At 56.4% G+C, this 17,687-nt stretch overlaps 2 protein-coding genes across 7 annotated transcripts in view; one reads left to right on the forward strand and one right to left on the reverse strand.

Moving 5' to 3' along the window:
- The window catches only part of LOC111150572 (RNA binding motif protein 10), a 30,014-nt gene extending 17,038 nt beyond the window's left edge, over positions 1-12,976 (forward strand). For 3 of the 6 annotated variants that reach the window (XM_022508060.1, XM_022508061.1, XM_022508064.1), the window contains 20 exons: positions 1,690-1,759; positions 3,577-3,650; positions 5,034-5,120; positions 7,246-7,306; positions 7,425-7,601; positions 7,979-8,139; positions 8,319-8,416; positions 8,501-8,588; positions 9,212-9,398; positions 9,516-9,658; positions 9,758-9,875; positions 9,980-10,071; positions 10,159-10,323; positions 11,217-11,366; positions 11,470-11,535; positions 11,627-11,815; positions 11,916-11,990; positions 12,226-12,332; positions 12,409-12,538; positions 12,633-12,976. In XM_022508060.1, coding sequence (XP_022363768.1) covers positions 1,690-1,759; positions 3,577-3,650; positions 5,034-5,120; positions 7,246-7,306; positions 7,425-7,601; positions 7,979-8,139; positions 8,319-8,416; positions 8,501-8,588; positions 9,212-9,398; positions 9,516-9,658; positions 9,758-9,875; positions 9,980-10,071; positions 10,159-10,323; positions 11,217-11,366; positions 11,470-11,535; positions 11,627-11,815; positions 11,916-11,990; positions 12,226-12,332; positions 12,409-12,538; positions 12,633-12,758 — 2,364 coding nt within the window. In that variant the 3' untranslated portion in view covers positions 12,759-12,976. The remainder of the gene's footprint in view (positions 1-1,689; positions 1,760-3,576; positions 3,651-5,033; positions 5,121-7,245; positions 7,307-7,424; positions 7,602-7,978; positions 8,140-8,318; positions 8,417-8,500; positions 8,589-9,211; positions 9,399-9,515; positions 9,659-9,757; positions 9,876-9,979; positions 10,072-10,158; positions 10,324-11,216; positions 11,367-11,469; positions 11,536-11,626; positions 11,816-11,915; positions 11,991-12,225; positions 12,333-12,408; positions 12,539-12,632) is intronic. The other 3 variants (XM_022508062.1, XM_022508065.1, XM_022508063.1) reach the window with 2 other exon arrangements.
- The window catches only part of LOC111150571 (zinc finger protein 674-like), an 886,492-nt gene that overhangs the window by 635,518 nt on the left and 233,287 nt on the right, over positions 1-17,687 (reverse strand). The gene's annotated exons all lie outside the window — the stretch shown is intronic.

Below are 17,687 nucleotides of genomic sequence, written 5' to 3' on the forward strand. Positions count from 1 at the left end.
TGAAAGGGAGGAGTGTCCGATAGGCTGACTTGGCCAAGGGGCTGTGGTGGTGGGTGTGGGAGGGAACAGAGCATTCCTCCAGAACATTCTGCTGGTCATCCATCCATTCTGCTTATGTTGATTGAGGGCCAGATGCTTACCAGGCCCAGAGCCAGGTATGCCTGGTGGCAGAGATGGTGCAGGGCCCGGCAGCCCGGGGTGGGGGTGGGGGGGAATAGGGAGGAACCCCATGGGATTTTCTGAGGTTTTATTCACATTCTCTCCCCATACGCTCACCCCCGCCCTCTTTTGTCAGCAGTGTCAAATCTAAGTGGCCTGGCCACAGAGTCCTGCATTCTTTGACTTTGTTCACTGCTACTGACAGGCTTCCCACCCCATGCTCTGTGACATTTCCTTCCACATTCCTCCCTTTTCTTCTGTTTCCTTCTCACAGAGGCTTCCCCTGATGAGCCCCAGTAACACCCCAGAGGGCCACTAGAACAGCATCCTCCCTAGCCTCCCTGAGTCTCCTCTCTGTCCCCTCCCCAGAATTCTCTGCCCAGCTCTTCACTGAAACCTACCGGCTGCCCATTTTGTCGCAGAGAAAACCCTACCTGTGTACTTGAGAATTTCTCAAGTCTGGCCCACCTGCCATGTTCAGGGTCAGACGGTAGCTCCGTGCTGACATGTGTTAAGGATTGATCACAGGGTGGGCCGCAGGCCAGGTTGCATTTAATCCTCACAGCCACCCTGTGGGGAAGTACTCTGTGTGTTTCCATCCTATGGATGAGGAAGCCAGGCCCCCAGCAGTGAAGCAGCTTTGCCCCAGGTCCCACAGCCAGTGTGTGGCAGGCCAGTGAGTGGCAGAATGGAGCTGGGGTCTGGCCCTGGGCGGCTGGATTCCAGAGCCCACATTCTTGCTATTTCCTGAGCCCTCCCTGAGTATTGTCAGGCCTAACGAGCTCCTCTGTGTTTCATTTCACCCTTGTGTGCACGTGTGTGTGTGTGTGTGTTTGTGTGTATGAGAGAGAGAGAGAGAGAGATCTCTTTTCTTTTTCACTTAATGAGGAAATAGGCCCAGAGGCAGTGAGATTGCTGCCCGAGAATGCCCAGCACATGCTCCCGGGCTTCTGCAAGAAACACCACTGGCCCAGAGACCCTGCCTCACCTGGTCCAAACCCCACACTGCCTCTGCAGCTTCCCCCTGGTTTCACCCAGGAAGCTTTCCAAATCCTGTGACCACACCTCTTGGTCTCCACCCCAGGATACTGCCCCTCGCACGGCCTGGGGCACACGGCTGGCCTCTGCTCAGACCCCGCACCTTCCCATTTTGGTATTTGCATCACAGGTCTCTTGGGGCAAGCCCCAGCTCTCCTCTCTAAGGCTGCACCAAGCCTGTCATCAGAACCCCCCTCCTACCCCACTGCAGGCCCTTCTTGAGCTGCTGGCTTGGCTCGCTCTCCTGCCTCTGAGGGTCACCATGCTGCCACGCTCCCCCTTGCACCACGCCCCTCTCATTTCACTCACTCTCTGCCTGTCTGGGGCCGAGTGTAGAGGCCCGGTGCTAGTGTGCGCCCAGGGCCGTGGCCGCTCCCAAGAGAGCGAGAGGAAGCAGTGCATGCACATCACCGGCAGCCCCTCGGGGTCCCGGAGGCCTCTGGAGGCCCCCCTGTGTGCTGAGCCTGCCCCCATCCGTGTCTCCCCGTACAGATCCGGGGCCAGCTGCAGTCCCATGGAGTGCAAGCACGAGAGGTCCGGCTGATGCGGAACAAATCCTCAGGTGAGCTTTTGTTCCCAGTGCCTCCCCTTCTGGCCAGCCTCAGCCTCCAGTCTCCCTCCTGCTTCTGCCTTCTCCCTCACCCTCCCTGCCCTGCCTTCCTGCCACAGCTGGGAATGGGCAGCTTGGGGTGCCCTCTCTTCTTCTCTTCCCTTCAGCCCATCCTCCTCGCAGCTCTGGGGCTGTCGGGGAGGGGGTACGACACTGAGCTGAGTGCTCCCCGGGGGCAGGGCCAGGGCCAGGCTCCGGGGAACCTCCTCTCTGGGACTCTGAGTATCTGAGGTGGTAATCCCCTCCCCATATACTCCCTTCCCTCTCCGTTCTTCTCCTCCTCCTGCCCCTCAGTCTCCCCCACGTTTTTCCAGTAACAGCCTGTGACCAGAAAGTAGGTCTGACACGGTCCCACCCACGTGTCCCAAGAGGGGAGGCAGGGGATGGCTCTTATCCAAGGGTGCATCCCGAGGAGCAGCCAGGATTTCTGGCCTTGCTTGTTCCCTCCCTCCCTCTTGCAGGCTGCCTGGAGCTGGCCTGAGGTTAGCAGGGAGGTGGGGGGAGTTGTCTCTGCAGGACCTCTGGCCCAGGCTCCCCAAGGCAGGCACAGTGGGGCTTCACTGCCTGGGCTTCTCTCTCCATCTCTCAGTCTCTCTCCTCCCCACACCTCCATATTTCTCTCTCTCTTTTTCTCTCGCTCTCTCCCCCTCCTCCTTTCCCTCTCCCTTTCCTTCTCTGCCCCCTTCCTCTCTCTCTCTCTTCTTTCCTCCCTCTGTCCCTCCTCCACCCCAGATCATACCATTTCATCCTCCTGTGCATCCTAACGGTTATTCTTACGGAGAGCAAGCATGCCCCCCCGGCCCTGCTATGCCTGAGCCCTCCCTGTGTGTGTCCCTCCAGAAGAGGAGCTGCTTTCCTGCAGCCCTTTCCGAGCCCTGGCCAGGCCTGGAGTCTCTCTTGGTAGCATGTAGGTCTTGCTCTGCTTCACCCCAGCCAAACCACAGGCTGACAGGGTTCTGGTCTCTCTCCATAAGGTGGTGTCCTAGGTGTGGCCCCTTTTGGCACTTCTCCCAGGCACCCACTGATTCTTTAAGGTCTACCTGTCCAGCCCTGGCCCCCATTCTCCTACTGTATAGGAGGACTTGCCCTGTGGGTGGCTGTAAGCTTCCTAGCTTGGCCCCGAGGCAGCTCCCTGGGAAGGCCCAGCTCCCCTGCACTGTGCTAAGGCTGAAGTGACCTTGTGTCCCTGCCTCCCACTGCTTCCTGATGGGCCTGGAGCCTTCCCGGCCTCACCAAGCAGCCTGGCCCAGGTTCTCTTTTGCTTCTTGGGTGAAACATGTCACGGGGCCCCTCCTGGGCACCGGCCTCGTGCTGGGCCCCCCCTTCAGTTACTGATTCTGGCCCGTGTGGGGTCAGCAGCCCGCCCATCTGCCCTCTTTCCTTCTCTGAGACACATCTCTGCTTGTACCCTTTCCCTCCCACCTCCTTCTCTCCGTCTCTGTCACCACAGGCAGGTCTGCCTGAGCCCCTCTCTCTGTCTTTCTTCCCAGCTGGCGTGTGTGTTTCTCCCCTTCCCCACCCCACCTCTCCTGCTCAGTTATCCTCCTTCCCCCCTCCCTCTTTCCTGCCCCTCCCCACCATCTACCTTGCCCCCCACCCCCTGGTCTTTATCTCTCTGATTACTTCTCTCTCTCCCTTTCTTCTTTTCTCCTCTCCCCCCTTCCCTCTCTGCCCCCTGGTCCTCTCCCCTCGGGTCCCACCCCCGGGAACGCCGTGTGTCCAAAGCTGTTGACTAACCCACTGCGTCTGTATCTGAATGCTGTCTCCAGGTCAGAGCCGGGGCTTCGCCTTCGTCGAGTTTAGTCACTTGCAGGACGCTACACGATGGATGGAAGCCAATCAGGTTGCTTTGCCGCACTTGAACCCCCCCCCAAACAAATACTACTTTGTAATCGAGCGCTCCCCATCGCCTGATTCTTATGGACACAGTTCCCTGCCCTGTGGCCCTGTGTCCTATCCCCCCCGCCCCCCTCTCTCTCCCCCTTCCTGACCCTCACTATCTCCTCTTCCCACCTCTTGCTACCCACTGGGCTTCCCATCAAGAACCCACACTCACCACCGGCCCCTTCCCACCACCAGGCACTAGCTCTGCCCCCCCCCACCTCCCAGCTGAGCTTTTGGAGAAAGGGCTGCCGGGGGGAGGTTTTCTTCCATGGAGGCTCCCACTCCTCGGGGACTGCCCTGCTCCAGGGTCAGGCAGAGCCGGGCTTTCGGTCCACACTCAGGCATCACTGGAAGTCTAGCCACTGGGGAGCTTAGCTGTTGGCACACTAACTAGCCAGTCCCGTTTGGCCAGCTCTCTCCCTGCATGGGAGTTCGGCCTTTTGATTTCCGTGGAAGAGGCCGGCACCGCTCTGTTGATCTCAAGTACCAGTCAGATGCACTAGAACTCACTTCAGATGCCCCAGCCCTCCCCCTGCACCTACCCCCCACAGGAGTGTCTGCTTGCCCGCTCTACTGGGGCAGGCCTGCCTTCTCAGCAAGGAGTCATGCTATAAGGAAGGGAAGGGAGCCAGCTCCCCTGCCTCCCACGGTCCCCACCCAGCAGCTTTGGGACTTCCAGAGACCCAAGGACCTGCTCTGCTCACCTGCCCAGAGCCTGGCTCACTGGTGTGGGGCATGGAAGGAAAGCCTCAGGGAAGGAAGGGTCAGATGTGGTGGAAGCGGGGCTCAGCAGGGCGGCCCTGGGGCCGTCTCTGCCCTAATGCTGCGGGCCCAGGACCCAGCCAGCCCCGGGAAGACAGCCTCACAGCAGGAACTGCCATCTTTTAAATCTGGCTCTTTCTTTTTCCCCTTCTCCAGCACTAGCGCGCGTGCGCTCTCTCTCTCTTTCTTTTCCCTCCTCTCCCTCCCCTCCCTGTCCCCCTCCTCCCAAGTGTAGCCTGTGTAGTGCTGGCCCTGGATGTGGCCTGGCAGTGTCAGGGCCTAGTGGGGGGTTAACCCCACTGTCCAGCAGGTGTCAGTCAGCCGAGCACTGTGTGCCTGGTGGCGTGTGTTCACGTGTGCGTGCGCGGGCCCGGAAAGGCAGCAAACAGCTGCGCCCAAGGGCTCTGGCGCTTTCCCTCCCTCCTTCCCTTCCTTCTTCCCTCGTCCGTTCTCCGACCTCCCTCCGTTCCCTGTCCCTCATCCATCCAGCTGAAGGGCTCGCTCACTCTCTTCTCCTGTGCTGAAACGGTGCGTGGGGCACTGCTGCCTGGGCCTCACTGCGCTCTGCTTTTTCCCGCAGCACTCCCTCAACATCCTGGGCCAGAAGGTGTCCATGCACTACAGCGACCCCAAGCCCAAGATCAATGAGGACTGGCTGTGTAATAAGGTACAGGGGCGGTGGGCAGCGGTAGCCATGGATAGAGACGGCGGCAGCAGCGGCGTCTGTCCCCCTGGGGCCTCTGAGGTGGCATAGGTGTTGAGGACCGGCTCAGCTCAAGTAGCCACCGTCCCTGGCCGCCTGCCCACGTGCCCACGTGCACTGGGCTTTCACTCCGCACCAGGCTCTGCCCTCAGGAGGTGCAGTTCTGCCTGAAGTCCCAGTAGGCTTTCCACAAGTACTTACATAAGCGACTGGCTAGTGACGGTGGAGGCGTGCCGTGCTGTGGACTTCTGAGCCAGGCTGGCTGGAGTTAGAGCCTCCCGCATCCTCCCTGGTCTCTGCCTCACTTTCCTCAGCTCCACAGCATAAATAGCAATGAACCCTCCCCCCAAGGTGGCTGGGAGGATTCCGGTGTGGCACTGAGAGGATAACTGTTGGAACAACATCTGGCCCACGGTTAGCTCCCTTTAATGTCCACCTCTCCCCCCAGCGGAAAGCACTGGCTGCTCTGGGGACCTGCGTGAGGTGGCCCCACTTGAGGCTGAGGCCACAAGCTGTAGGGTCTTGCAGTCGTATTCCCTACGAGGAAGCTGGGGCTCAAAGGGATGCCCCCATGGGTCAGCCTTGAGCCGTGACTTGCTCCCGATCACAGGGGCCATGGCTGGTACCCAGGGTTCAGTTCTCCCCTGGGGCTATGTCCCCCAGCAGCCTGGAGGCAGCCTTGCAACTCCACAGCCATGCCTCCCGCAGCCAGCTGGCGGTCCTGAGACCTAAGGGGAGGACTGAGGGCAGGCCGAGCCCTTAACCCTGCCCCCAGAAACAGTTGTGCCTACTAAGGGGAGTGGCATCTGTTTGTTTCAAAAGAGAAAGTATTCTCAGAAGGCGGGTGTCCAGTGTCTCTGCAGGGGCAGGGACAAAGTGACAGTGGCTCTCTGTCCCTCCTGTGTTTTTGGATACTCCTCAAAACCAGGGAATTCTCTCCTTTCTCCTCCTTTAATTCCCCCGCATCCTGTTGGTCACCAGGTCCTGTTGCGTCCATCACAAAAATGCTCTCCCTTGCGATTCCCACTGCCCAGACAGCCATCCCCCTCTCCCTCAGTCGCCATGGACCTCTTCTGCTTTGCTGGCCCCTTGCCTCTTTCTCTCGCCCTCTCACCTATAACATTCCTTGAAACTGTCTCTAACCACATCCCGCCTTCTCTGCTTAGAACCCACCCCTGCGGCGCTGAGCTTGAGCGTGGCCACCCTCATAATCTAGTGTCACCTGCCCTCTCCAGCTTCCACTTTGCAAACTCTTTCCTCACCCTCCTACACCAGCTGAAGAAAATCTCTTGTTCCCTTTGCTAGCAGTAGCTTCCCAGCAAAACCAAAGCAAACTTCTGGGCCTCCCAGATCAAATATCCCACCAACCGTCCTGAGCTGATGAGCCATGCCCCTCTTGGACCGTCCCCCTCCCCGAGTCCCCACAGACAAACCTGTTCCTCCCCGTGCTATATCTGCTCCCTGCTGTTATGCTGTGAGGGTGGCCAAGGCCACATCCGGGGATGCGGGGCAGAGCCTGGCCCAGGAGCAGTGTGCAGTGTCTGACCGTGGAACAGAGATAGAAATGTAGAACCTCCAGAGATAGAAAAGCGGGGGGTTCCTGGAGGCTGCCGTGGCCAAGCCTGGTTCTCAAGAGCACCAACCAGTCCTCAAGACGAAGGAGGGGTGGGAGTCTGGCCAGAGAGGGGCTACCAGCTTTTAGAGGTGAAAACATTGAAGGTTCCTTAAGAGGGAAGCAGGTTTTAGGAAGAGGACAAGGAAGAGGACTTGTCCTGCTAAAGGGACAAGAAGGGGGCCAGTCCTGGCAGTTGGTACCGCAGAGGAGGTGGCCTTTGTAGCAGGGGTGGGGGAGAGGTTGTTGATTCCTGAGTTGAGGAGGAGGCACTAAGGACAAACTTGAGACCATGTGAAGGGAAGAGTCACAGACTGGGAATGACAGCCAGAGCCCCCTGCCATCCTTGACCCTGGGACCTTCCTTCCTGGGGCATGGCAGGGTTCCCGGTGGGGGGGGGGGGTGTCTCAGGATCCACGTTTAGAGGGTGCAGTGGAAAGCCCCAGCCCCTCTGACAGCCTGGCCTGTGCCTCGCAGTGTGGTGTCCAGAACTTCAAACGCCGTGAGAAGTGCTTCAAATGTGGTGTGCCTAAGTCAGGTGAGGCCCTCCTACCTCCCCATCTCCCTGGGACATTGGTGGAAGTGGGGAGGAGGGTGACCAGCCAGGGAGCCGCCTCCCCCTTTGTCACTGGCCTGTCGTCTGCTGCCCCTGACAGAGGCAGAGCAGAAGCTGCCCCTGGGAGCAAGGCTGGATCAGCAGACGCTGCCACTGGGTGGACGGGAGCTAAGCCAGGGCCTGCTCCCCCTGCCACAGCCCTACCAAGCCCAGGGAGTGCTGGCCTCCCAAGCCTTGGCACAGGGCTCGGAGCCAAGCTCGGAGAACGCCAATGACAGTGAGTCAGTTGTTCCTTCCTTTCTCCCTGGCCTAGGGTGTCTGGGCTGGGCTCTCCTGAGGCCAGAGAGCTGGCGGTGACTAGGACTTAGTCCTCCCAGGGTCTCTGCCTAGTGGGGGGACAGACATGATGTAGGGAGAGCAGGGGAGGAGCATTGCCCAACTCGACTTTGGGGGTGTGTTGGGAGGGTTCTCAGCAGGTGAGCAACTGAGCTGGGACTTGGACTGACAAGCAAAGTTTATCCAGGAGGAACAGGTGAGAGGAAGCGGCAGGTGCACAAGACACGGAGGCCAGAGGAGAGGGGTAGTAGAGCGCCACCAGAGGGTAGGGCTGGAGAAGAGTGTCAGTGCCCCCTAACACTGGGCCCCTTCCCGCAGCCATCATTTTGCGCAACCTGAACCCACACAGCACCATGGACTCCATCCTGGGGGCCCTGGCACCCTATGCGGTGCTCTCCTCCTCCAACGTTCGTGTCATCAAGGACAAGCAGACCCAACTGAACCGTGGCTTCGCCTTCATCCAGCTCTCCACCATCGTGGTGAGGGCGGCACAGGGGGGGGCCGGGCAGCCAGGGTCCCGGCCCCCGGGGTGGGGAGGAGGGTCCCTGAGCCCAGCGCCCCCACCGCGGCTCCAAGCCTGGCAACGGGGCAATGGAGCCGGGGGCCTCCCCGGGCCTGACCCTTCTGCCCCCACCTCCCCTCCTCCCCCATCCCCCAGGAGGCAGCCCAGCTGCTGCAGATCCTGCAGGCCCTGCACCCGCCACTCACCATCGACGGCAAGACCATCAACGTTGAGTTTGCCAAGGGTTCTAAGAGGTCAGGACCCCGCCTGTGTCCCTTCCCAGCTGGCCCCCCAGCCTGGGTTTCCATCTGACTCCTAGTCTCTGACATCCTCCCCAGGGACATGGCCTCCAACGAAGGCAGTCGCATCAATGCTGCCTCTGTGGCCAGCACTGCTATTGCCGCGGCCCAGTGGGCCATCTCACAGGTACTCAAAGACTCCCCTCTGCCCCAGCATCCCCGCACCGGGGCCGCAGTCTCGACCCTCCCGCGCCCTCTCTGCAACCAGGAGGGCTGGCTTGCTGTCTGGCTTTCTGTGGACCCCAAACCCTCACAGTGGCTGCCGTGGGCTTTGGGGGCCTCGCTGCAGCTCCCTTCCCAGTCACCTCCTCCCAGGCTTTCAACTTCAACACCATCGTGGCTGCTTTTCACTTCTATTTGGTGGTTATTTTATCGTCCTGAATTGTCACAACTTCTTTAATAAAACGGAATTTATAAGTGGCTGAAAGAAAATTGGGAGATGAAAATAAAGAAGGGGAGGACGGTGTCTTCCTTGACCTGACACCCAGCGCTTGAACTACGCCACATACGTACCAGTGTCAGCCCTGGGAGCATTTGGGCACAACTCTTCTTCAGCCGATTCTTGTTTTTGCCGCTGCCCTGCCCTGCCCTGCTGCGGCTGGGCGGCCCTCACACTTCACTTGTCTGAGGCCTGCATGCTTTCTGTCAGCAGACAGACACTAGCCTCACCTGTGGGCAGATGCTTCTTAGCAGGTTCCCCTCCCCCTGCGCCCCTTCCTCTGCTAATAAGCCCCTCCCACTGCCCCTCAGGCCTCCCAGGGTGGGGAGGGTGCCTGGGCCACCCCCGAGGAGCCAGCGGTCGACTACAGCTACTACCAACAGGATGAGGGCTATGGCGGCAGCCAGGGCACAGAGTCTTCCCTCTATGCCCATGGCTACCTCAAGGGCACCAAGGGCCCCAGCATCACTGGAACCAAGGGGGACCCATCTGGAGCAGGTGAGCCCCAGCACCTCTCCCTGAGCCCATGGTGGTGGGGGGGGCGGGCAGCAGGCATGGGGTCCTGGGCCCCATCATTCACAGGCCTTCTCCTTCCCTCCCTGTCCCTCATTACAGGTGCAGAGGCCTCTCTGGATCCCGGGGCCGACCCTGTGTCACTACAGGCTTTCTCCCGCGCCCAGCCTGGTGCCGCCCCTGGCATCTACCAGCAGTCAGCAGCCGAAGCGAGCGGCAGCCAAGGTGCCGCTGCCAACAGCCAGGTGAGGGAGCTCTGGGGCGTCCTGGGGGGCAGGGCATGTGGGGGGTGGGGGGCATCGGCAGACACTGAGCCCTGTTCCCCCGTCTGGCCCTACGACCAGCCATACACCATCATGTCACCTGCTGTGCTCAAATCCGAGCTCCAGAGCCCCACCCATCCCAGCTCTGCCCTGCCACCGGCCACCAGCCCCACTGCCCAGGAGCCCTACAGCCAGTACCGTGAGTAGCCATGGCCTGCGGGGGGTGAGGGAGGGGAGGGAGACAGGACAGGGAGTTCTTTAATAAAGCACAGAGGAAGAGTGTGACCCCCCCATCCCCCACAGCTGTTCCTGACGTCTCCACCTACCAGTACGATGAGACATCCGGCTACTACTATGACCCTCAGACTGGCCTCTACTATGACCCCAACTCCCAGGTAATGGGGGGCCTAGGGAACGGGTGGGGCCTGCAGTTCCCCTTCTGGAGGTCTCCCCTCACGCCCCCCTCCTTTGCCCCCTCCCAGTATTACTACAACGCTCAGAGCCAGCAGTACCTGTACTGGGACGGGGAAAGGCGGACCTACGTCCCTGCCCTGGAACAGTCGGCCGACGGGCATAAGGAGACTGGGGCCCCCTCGAAGGAGGGTAAAGAGAAGAAGGAGAAGCACAAGACCAAGACAGCCCAACAGGTGAGCAGTGGGGCTCACTGGCTGGCTCTTTGGCGTCTTCCAATAAGTGCATTTCGCTCTTCTTGAAGCCTCCGCTGTGGGGGTTGGGCTGGGGGAGGCAGATGTGTGCATGGCAGTGACTGTGCTCAGGAGACCAGGCTCCCAGCCCAGCTCCACTCTTTGATGCATGACGTTGAGCCAGGGCAGTCTCCTCAGTATGTGGTCGGGCAGCCTACCTGCCTGAGTGGCCAGTGCCATCTGTCCCAAGTGAGCCCAGTCAGCTTTTCTGTCCCCCAGTGGGAATCCTCCCATTGTTTGAGTGCCTGAAGCTGGGCTAGCCCTGCCTGTGGAAACGAACGGGCGCACAGAGCTCCTGTGGGCCAGCCCCGCTCATGGGGATGTATCCAGGTCTATCTACCCCAGAGAACTTCTTATTGGGCCCATCAGGGTGTGGAAAATGGCCCTTGCAGTGTCTGGTGGGAGCAGGCAGTTGGCACTTCGGTGTCTCTCTGCGGAGGAAGAGTATCACAGTCTGGGTGCAGCACTTGGAAGCAAGAACTAAGTGTTTCCTTGACAACCTGGTAAATTCTAAAAGTGGTGGTGTGCCTGGGAGGGTGGACAGAATATGGAATGTGGCATAGTATTGTGTGTAGAAGTTAGAGCCACTGTCTGCACCATAAAACGATAAAAGCATACAGAGAGCAGAGTCCCGTGGGTGCCTGTGAGGAGGACAAGCACAGCCCAAGAGGGCTTGGCGAGGGGCACTGACGGCAGAATGACAAGAAATGGGGACTTTCATCGCCACATCTTTTCCTGCTGCTTGAGGCTGCAGGGCAGGAAGGGGCAGTGGGTGGAGTTGGTGGTCCCAGCCACTGGAGGGTCCCTGAGAGCCTCACCCACACCCTTACCCCTAGATTGCCAAGGACATGGAACGCTGGGCCCGCAGCCTTAACAAGCAAAAAGAAAACTTCAAAAACAGCTTCCAGCCCATCAGCTCCCTGCGAGACGACGAGAGGAGGGAGTCAGCCACCGCAGATGCCGGCTATGCCATCCTTGAGAAGAAGGTGTGTTGGGGCCACCTCCATTACCCACTCCCTCATCTTGTCATCTCAGCATCCCCTCTGTGGAGTCCCTGAATTTGTGTGTCCACCCCCCCCCCGCCCCCAGGGAGCACTAGCCGAGAGACAACACACCAGCATGGACCTCCCGAAACTGGCCAGCGATGACCGCCCAGTGAGTGGCCGGGGCAGGAGGAGCAGCGGAGGGGTGGGGCGCTCCAATCTAGCCAGGCCTGACTTCGCTTCCCCACCCTCACATTCTCTAGAGCCCACCTCGGGGCCTGGTGGCAGCCTACAGCGGGGAGAGCGACAGTGAGGAGGAACAGGAGCGCGGGGGTCCCGAACGGGAGGAGAAGCTCACTGACTGGCAGAAGCTGGCCTGTCTGCTCTGCCGGCGCCAGTTCCCCAGCAAGGAGGCGCTCATCCGCCACCAGCAGCTCTCCGGGCTCCACAAGGTGCCTCTCCGAGGGAGGACTGGCGGGGACCCTTGGCTCGGCCCGGCCCAGCGTGGCCTGGCCGGCCGCTTCACCCCTCGTCTTATCTGTCCCCTTGTAGCAAAACCTTGAGATTCACAGGCGAGCCCACCTGTCAGAAAACGAGCTCGAAGCACTGGAGAAGAACGACATGGAGGTGAGGTGTGACCCATTCCTGGACTCCATCCCCTCTGTCCCCGGCCCATTGCCTGTCCCCTCAGGCAGCCGGTGCTCAAGTCCCTCAGCTGGGTGTAGCTTGGCTGCTCGCACCCACAGTATCCGGCCCACAGGACCTCACACCTGTTAGCCAGATCCAGCTCCCCCAGTGCCACACACACACACACACACACACGCACACACACACACACACACACACACACACGTGTTTTCAGCAAATGAAGTACCGGGACCGTGCGGCTGAACGCAGAGAGAAGTACGGCATCCCTGAGCCCCCAGAGCCCAAGAGGAGGAAGTACGGCGGCATGTCCGCAGCTTCTGTGTAAGTGCACGGGGCCAAGGGGAGGGGCCTGAGGCTAGCCGGCTGGTCACTCACCCCGCCCCACTGGCCCCTGCAGGGACTTCGAGCAGCCCACGCGGGATGGGCTGGGCAGTGACAACATTGGCAGCCGCATGCTCCAGGCCATGGGCTGGAAAGAGGGTAGTGGCCTGGGCCGTAAGAAGCAGGGCATTGTGACGCCCATCGAGGTGAGTCTCCTGCAGTCCCATCCCCGGCCTCCAGCATTCTGTCTGCCACACCCCCGTCCCGCAGCCAACCTGATGGCCCGCCTCTCTCACATAGGCCCAGACACGGGTGCGGGGTTCCGGCTTGGGTGCCCGAGGCAGCTCCTATGGGGTCACTTCAACCGAGTCCTACAAGGAGACACTGCACAAGACAATGGTGACCCGCTTCAACGAGGCCCAGTGAGCAGCTGCAAGAGCTGCTTCTACATATGTCGGGTCCGGCCCCGGGGACAGGGAGGGTGAAGTGGTGGGTGGTCTGAGTGGGGCCCTGCACCTGTCTACCAGCCCACTTCCCAACCAGAGAGGCCCTGACCAAGTCAGACTTTGAGTTGGTGACTTTTGTTGGAAAACTGGGCTGGGATCATGCTCTTCTTTTTGTAATAAAAGCCGAAAAGTCCATACCTTGCATGTCTCTTTCTCACACACCAGCACAATCTATGCCCACACGCAGGGACATAAACACAGGTGGACAAGGGGCCTCATCAGGCCAAGGAGGGTGGCAGTGCTAGCATTCATGGCATTTGGTGCATGGGGGCTCCCAGCTTGGGATGAAGGTGGGGGTACAACAGGAAGTTCTGGCCTGTGCCCCAACCCACAATATCCAGGTCACAGCCCCCTCAGCATTGTCAAGTCCAGTAGGTCTCCATACACCAGGAAATCCCACATCAGCAGGGCACCATCGGGCTTGAAGTCCCCCCTCGGGTGAGAGCCAGCACTGGGAACCTCCCACCCCCTGGCCTTGGCACCCAGCAGCTGCAACCGCTGTCCAATCGCAGGGCTAAACCTGAACCACACTTGGCCCTCCCTGGAGCTGAGGACTGCCCAAGGGCATCTCCAGGTGGACAACAGTGGGCACTCTCGAACCAGTCACCCCTGTGCCCTCAATGGGCAGATGACCCCAGAGGGATGGCACTAGAGAAGCTCAGCCTGCCAGCCCCAGGTTGGAGGTGCCTCATCAGGACTGGTTGGGCCCGCACTTACTCCCGTCCTCTCTGCGACTGCTAGCACAGGACCCACCCCTCTGGTCGCTGCAGACCAGTCTACACCCTGAGTCCCAAGTATGTGTATGCTCTCAGCACAGGTCTGGGTGCAGTGGAACATGAAGCTGAGGCTGCCCTCTCCTGGCCTGGCCGAGAAGGGCTGGGCGGGAAATGGGGCCAAGAACCACCCCGCCCCCAAACAGATGCTTGTGAGGTGAGAAGGGGAAAGGGGAGGTGCTAAGGGAAAAGCGATTGGTGCAGAGCCCCTCCCCCACTAACTGGCCTGCTTTGTGACATCTCCCTGCACTAGCTAGAGGAGGCAAGTTAGAAAGAAGGGGCCCCCTAGAGGTAATATGGTGGTGATTTGGGGTGGGGGTGTTGCCCAGGGACAGGAAGGGGGCTGTAGGAGAGGGGAGGGGGACAGGAAATAGGAATAGAACAACGTGAATGAATCTCTAAACATGAGTGAAAAAAGACACAGAAGAGCACACACTATATAATTCTGTTTATGTAAAGTTCTTAATCAAAACATGCTGGTGGGGCACCTGGCTGGCTCAGTCAGTAGAGCATCTGACTCGATCTCAAAGTTGTATATACAAGTTTGGGCCCTGGCTGTAGAGATTACTTAAAGTCTTAAAAAAAAAATTGGTGAGGGGGCACCTGGGTGGCTCAGTGGGTTAAAGCCTCTGTCTTTGGCTCTGGTCATGATCTCAGGGTCCTGGGATTGAGCCCCGCATCTGGTTCTCTGCTCAGCGGGGAGCCTGCTTCCCTTCCTCTCTCTCTCTCTGCCTACTTGTGGTCTTTGTATGAAATAAATAAAATCTTTTAAAAAATTGGTGATAGAGCAGAGTGGAGGTGGGGAGGGTGTCTTTCAGTAGAGGGGGTTGCAAGGTAGCATTTTAGGATAATGAAAAGATTCTAGATCTTGACTGGGGTACTGGCTATATGGGTGTATAGTAGGTAAAAATTCAAGCTCTACAATTAGAATCTGAGCATTTCATCATATGTAAGTTATACACAAGGTTGGAAAAAGACCACCAGAGCAAACCTCAATAAGAAGCAAGGAAGTAAGACAAAACAGAAATAGATGAAATAGGGGAAACAAACAACAAATAGTAAAATTAAAGGCAGAATCTTTAAAACAAAAATTAAGAGGAAAGATAGACTTGGCAAGACTGATCAATTAAAGAAACTCGAAAATGCAAACACCCCAAATACAAAATTAAAAAGGGGAACTTAATACAGATGTAACAGAACTTTTAAAAATAACGAACAAATGTCTGAAAATCTAGCTGAAATGAATACATTCCTAGAATAATATAAAATGCCAAAACCATGCCATGAAGAAACAGATTAGTCGAATAGAGCAAAAAGTAATAAATTGAAACAGTAGTCAAAAGCTTTCCTCTCCCCACCAAAAAAAGGGCAGGGCCTAAATGGTTTTTGTTAAGTGTGGTTTACCCAACTCCCAAGGAATAGTTAATTGCTATCTTATAGAAGTTGTTCCAGGTACTGGAAGAAGAGTAAAAGAGGTCTGTTTTATGAAGCTAGTGTAATCTCTATCCCTGAAGCAGGTGAGATAATACAAGAAAATTTCAAACCCATTTCACTTATATCTGTAGTTTTAAAAATCCTTAACAAAATCTTAGCTAAATGAATCCAGTAATATATTTAACAAACATGTTTGAATCAAACAGTTTATCCCAGGAACGTAAAGTTGGGTCAACATCAGAAAAGGCTATAAATGTAGTTCACTACCTTAATAGACCCAAAGTAAGCAAAACATAATCTGAAACACAGAAAAAAGCAGTTGATAAGCTCTAGACACCATGAATCCATACCTATAAATAAATGGGTGAAAGAGTAAATAATTGGAGAAGAAGGGAAATATTTTCTTTACAGTAGAATGTTAACAAATAATACAATGGTCAACAGTGATGGAGTTAGAAAATTTATGAATGCTAAAACTAGTTGTTACACTAGCAGTCAGTCACACTTTGGTGAGGAACAGCATATTCACATAGATTCAAAGTATCTCCCTATGAAATACATGTTAGTTAATTCCAAAGGGAGGGAAAGTATCTTTACAGTAGATAAACCTGCAGATACCAGCTTAATGAAGGGAACACAGCGAACATGATCAATATTAAAATCATGAGCCATCTGATAGAACGAAATGAGGAGTCAGCGACACTTCTGTGATAGTCCCATCCCAAATGCAGAACCTGAATCTAACCATAAGGAAGCATCCGACAGGACCAAACCGAGGGACATGCCTCAAAATTCCTGGCTTCTCATCTTCAAAAGCGCCAAGGTCATGAAGGTCAAGGGAAGACTGAAGAACTGTTCCAGACTGAAGGAGACAGGCCATTTGAAAGTTCAAATGTCACCTCCTTAATGAGGCCTGCCCTGCCTACCCTATTTAAAATTCCAAACCCTCCCCCACCATACTCCCTATGCCCCACTCCTTGCATTAATTTTCTCCATAACACTTCTCAGATTCTAACATCCTCTCTATTTTTTTTCCCTTTTCTATAGTGTCTCCTTCACCAGAACCAAAGCTCCACAAGGGAAGAGACTTTCGTCTTGCCTTGCTCACCACTATGTCCCTAAATGCCTAAAACAGGGCTTGGCATATACCAGTTCTTGGAAGTATAAATAAAAACACATTCCACACACACACAAAAAAAGGCTAGAAAGAAAAGACAAAAACAAAACCAAAAAAGGCTAATATGTAAAGAGTTCCTAAAAATCCATGAGAAGTACAGCAACCCAATAGAAATGAACAAAGGATGCAAACAGAAAATTCCCCCCCAAAACAAGAACCATAAATACCTTTAAAGCTATGAAAAGATGCCCAAGCTCACTCCCACAGAGTTCACAGGACACTCTCATCCATGGCTGGGGGCAAAGCTAAATGGTACAACTCTCTCTCATCCCCACCTCCCCCTCCCTCTCTTTTTCCTGATTTCTCACCTCCATGGGCTTCTGCTCAAGCTGTTCCCTCCAACTGCAGTGCTCTCCTCCTCACTTAGGAAAGTCCAAATCCTGCCTCAATGACACCCTCTGATCCATTTGATGGCAATCGATTCTTCAGAGAAGAACTCGGCCACACGCATGGCTTCAGCTGTCCCCTCTGATGGTCCCCAAATCCATATCTCCAGCCTCAGACCTCCCTCCATCCCCTGAATTTCACACCTGGTCCTCAACTCTTCACTCAACCAACACAAACCACAACCTGGATGTCTAGCGTGCATCTCAAATATAACACATCTGAAAACAAACACCTGACCTTGCCCCACACCTGGTTCCTAATGGAGTATTTCCCCTGTCGGTTGATGACAACTCCATCCTTCCAGCTGCTCAGGCTAATAACCTGGGGGTCAGCCAGAACTCCTCTCTACTTTTCATGTCCTCTATCATGACCCCTTGGCAAATCCTGGCATCTCTACCTTCAAAATCAACCCAAAATCGAATCTCTCCTTGCCCCTTCCACTTTTACCATCTCAGTCTGATCCTCTCTCGTCACTTCTGGCCTCTTGCAGTGGCCCTTCTGCTGGTTTCTCGGCTCCCATCTTTCCCCTTACAGTTTGTTCTCTCTCCACACAGAGCAGCCAGCTTGTGTACGCTAAGATGGAATTTCTATCGGGTGGCACTTCTGTTTAAAATCCTTTCACGGCTCCCCACGGATCTTAGAACAAAACCCAAACATCTCAGCCTGGCTTAGAACACCCTCCTTGACACGGCCTCAGATGTCATCACCAGTGTTCTCCTGTCCTCACTCCTCTCTTGACTGCACAGACTTCTGCCCTCTTCCTCAGACTGGGACTCACACTCCCAAACTCCCAAGGCCATGCCCCTGATGATCCGTTCGGAATTCCTTCCCCCATATGATACATGGCCTGCTTCCTCACTTTTCACATGCTGCTTCCTCAGAGAGGCGGTCCCTGACTACCTCACAGGGAGTATCTGGGGAGGTCTCTCTGAGGTGAGGCAAAAGATGAGTAAGAAGGAAAAGACCTGATGGAAAGAATGTTCTTAACTATTGCAAGGGCAGTCTCCTTCATAGGTTCTCTGCTGTGCTCCCAGTGCTCTGCACTTAGTAGGCACTCAAGAAATCCTTTTCAAATGAA

Source organism: Enhydra lutris, unplaced genomic scaffold (genome assembly GCF_002288905.1).
Source record: "Enhydra lutris kenyoni isolate GAN:26980312 unplaced genomic scaffold, ASM228890v2 scaffoldscaffold23, whole genome shotgun sequence".
Lineage (NCBI taxonomy): Eukaryota > Metazoa > Chordata > Mammalia > Carnivora > Mustelidae > Enhydra > Enhydra lutris.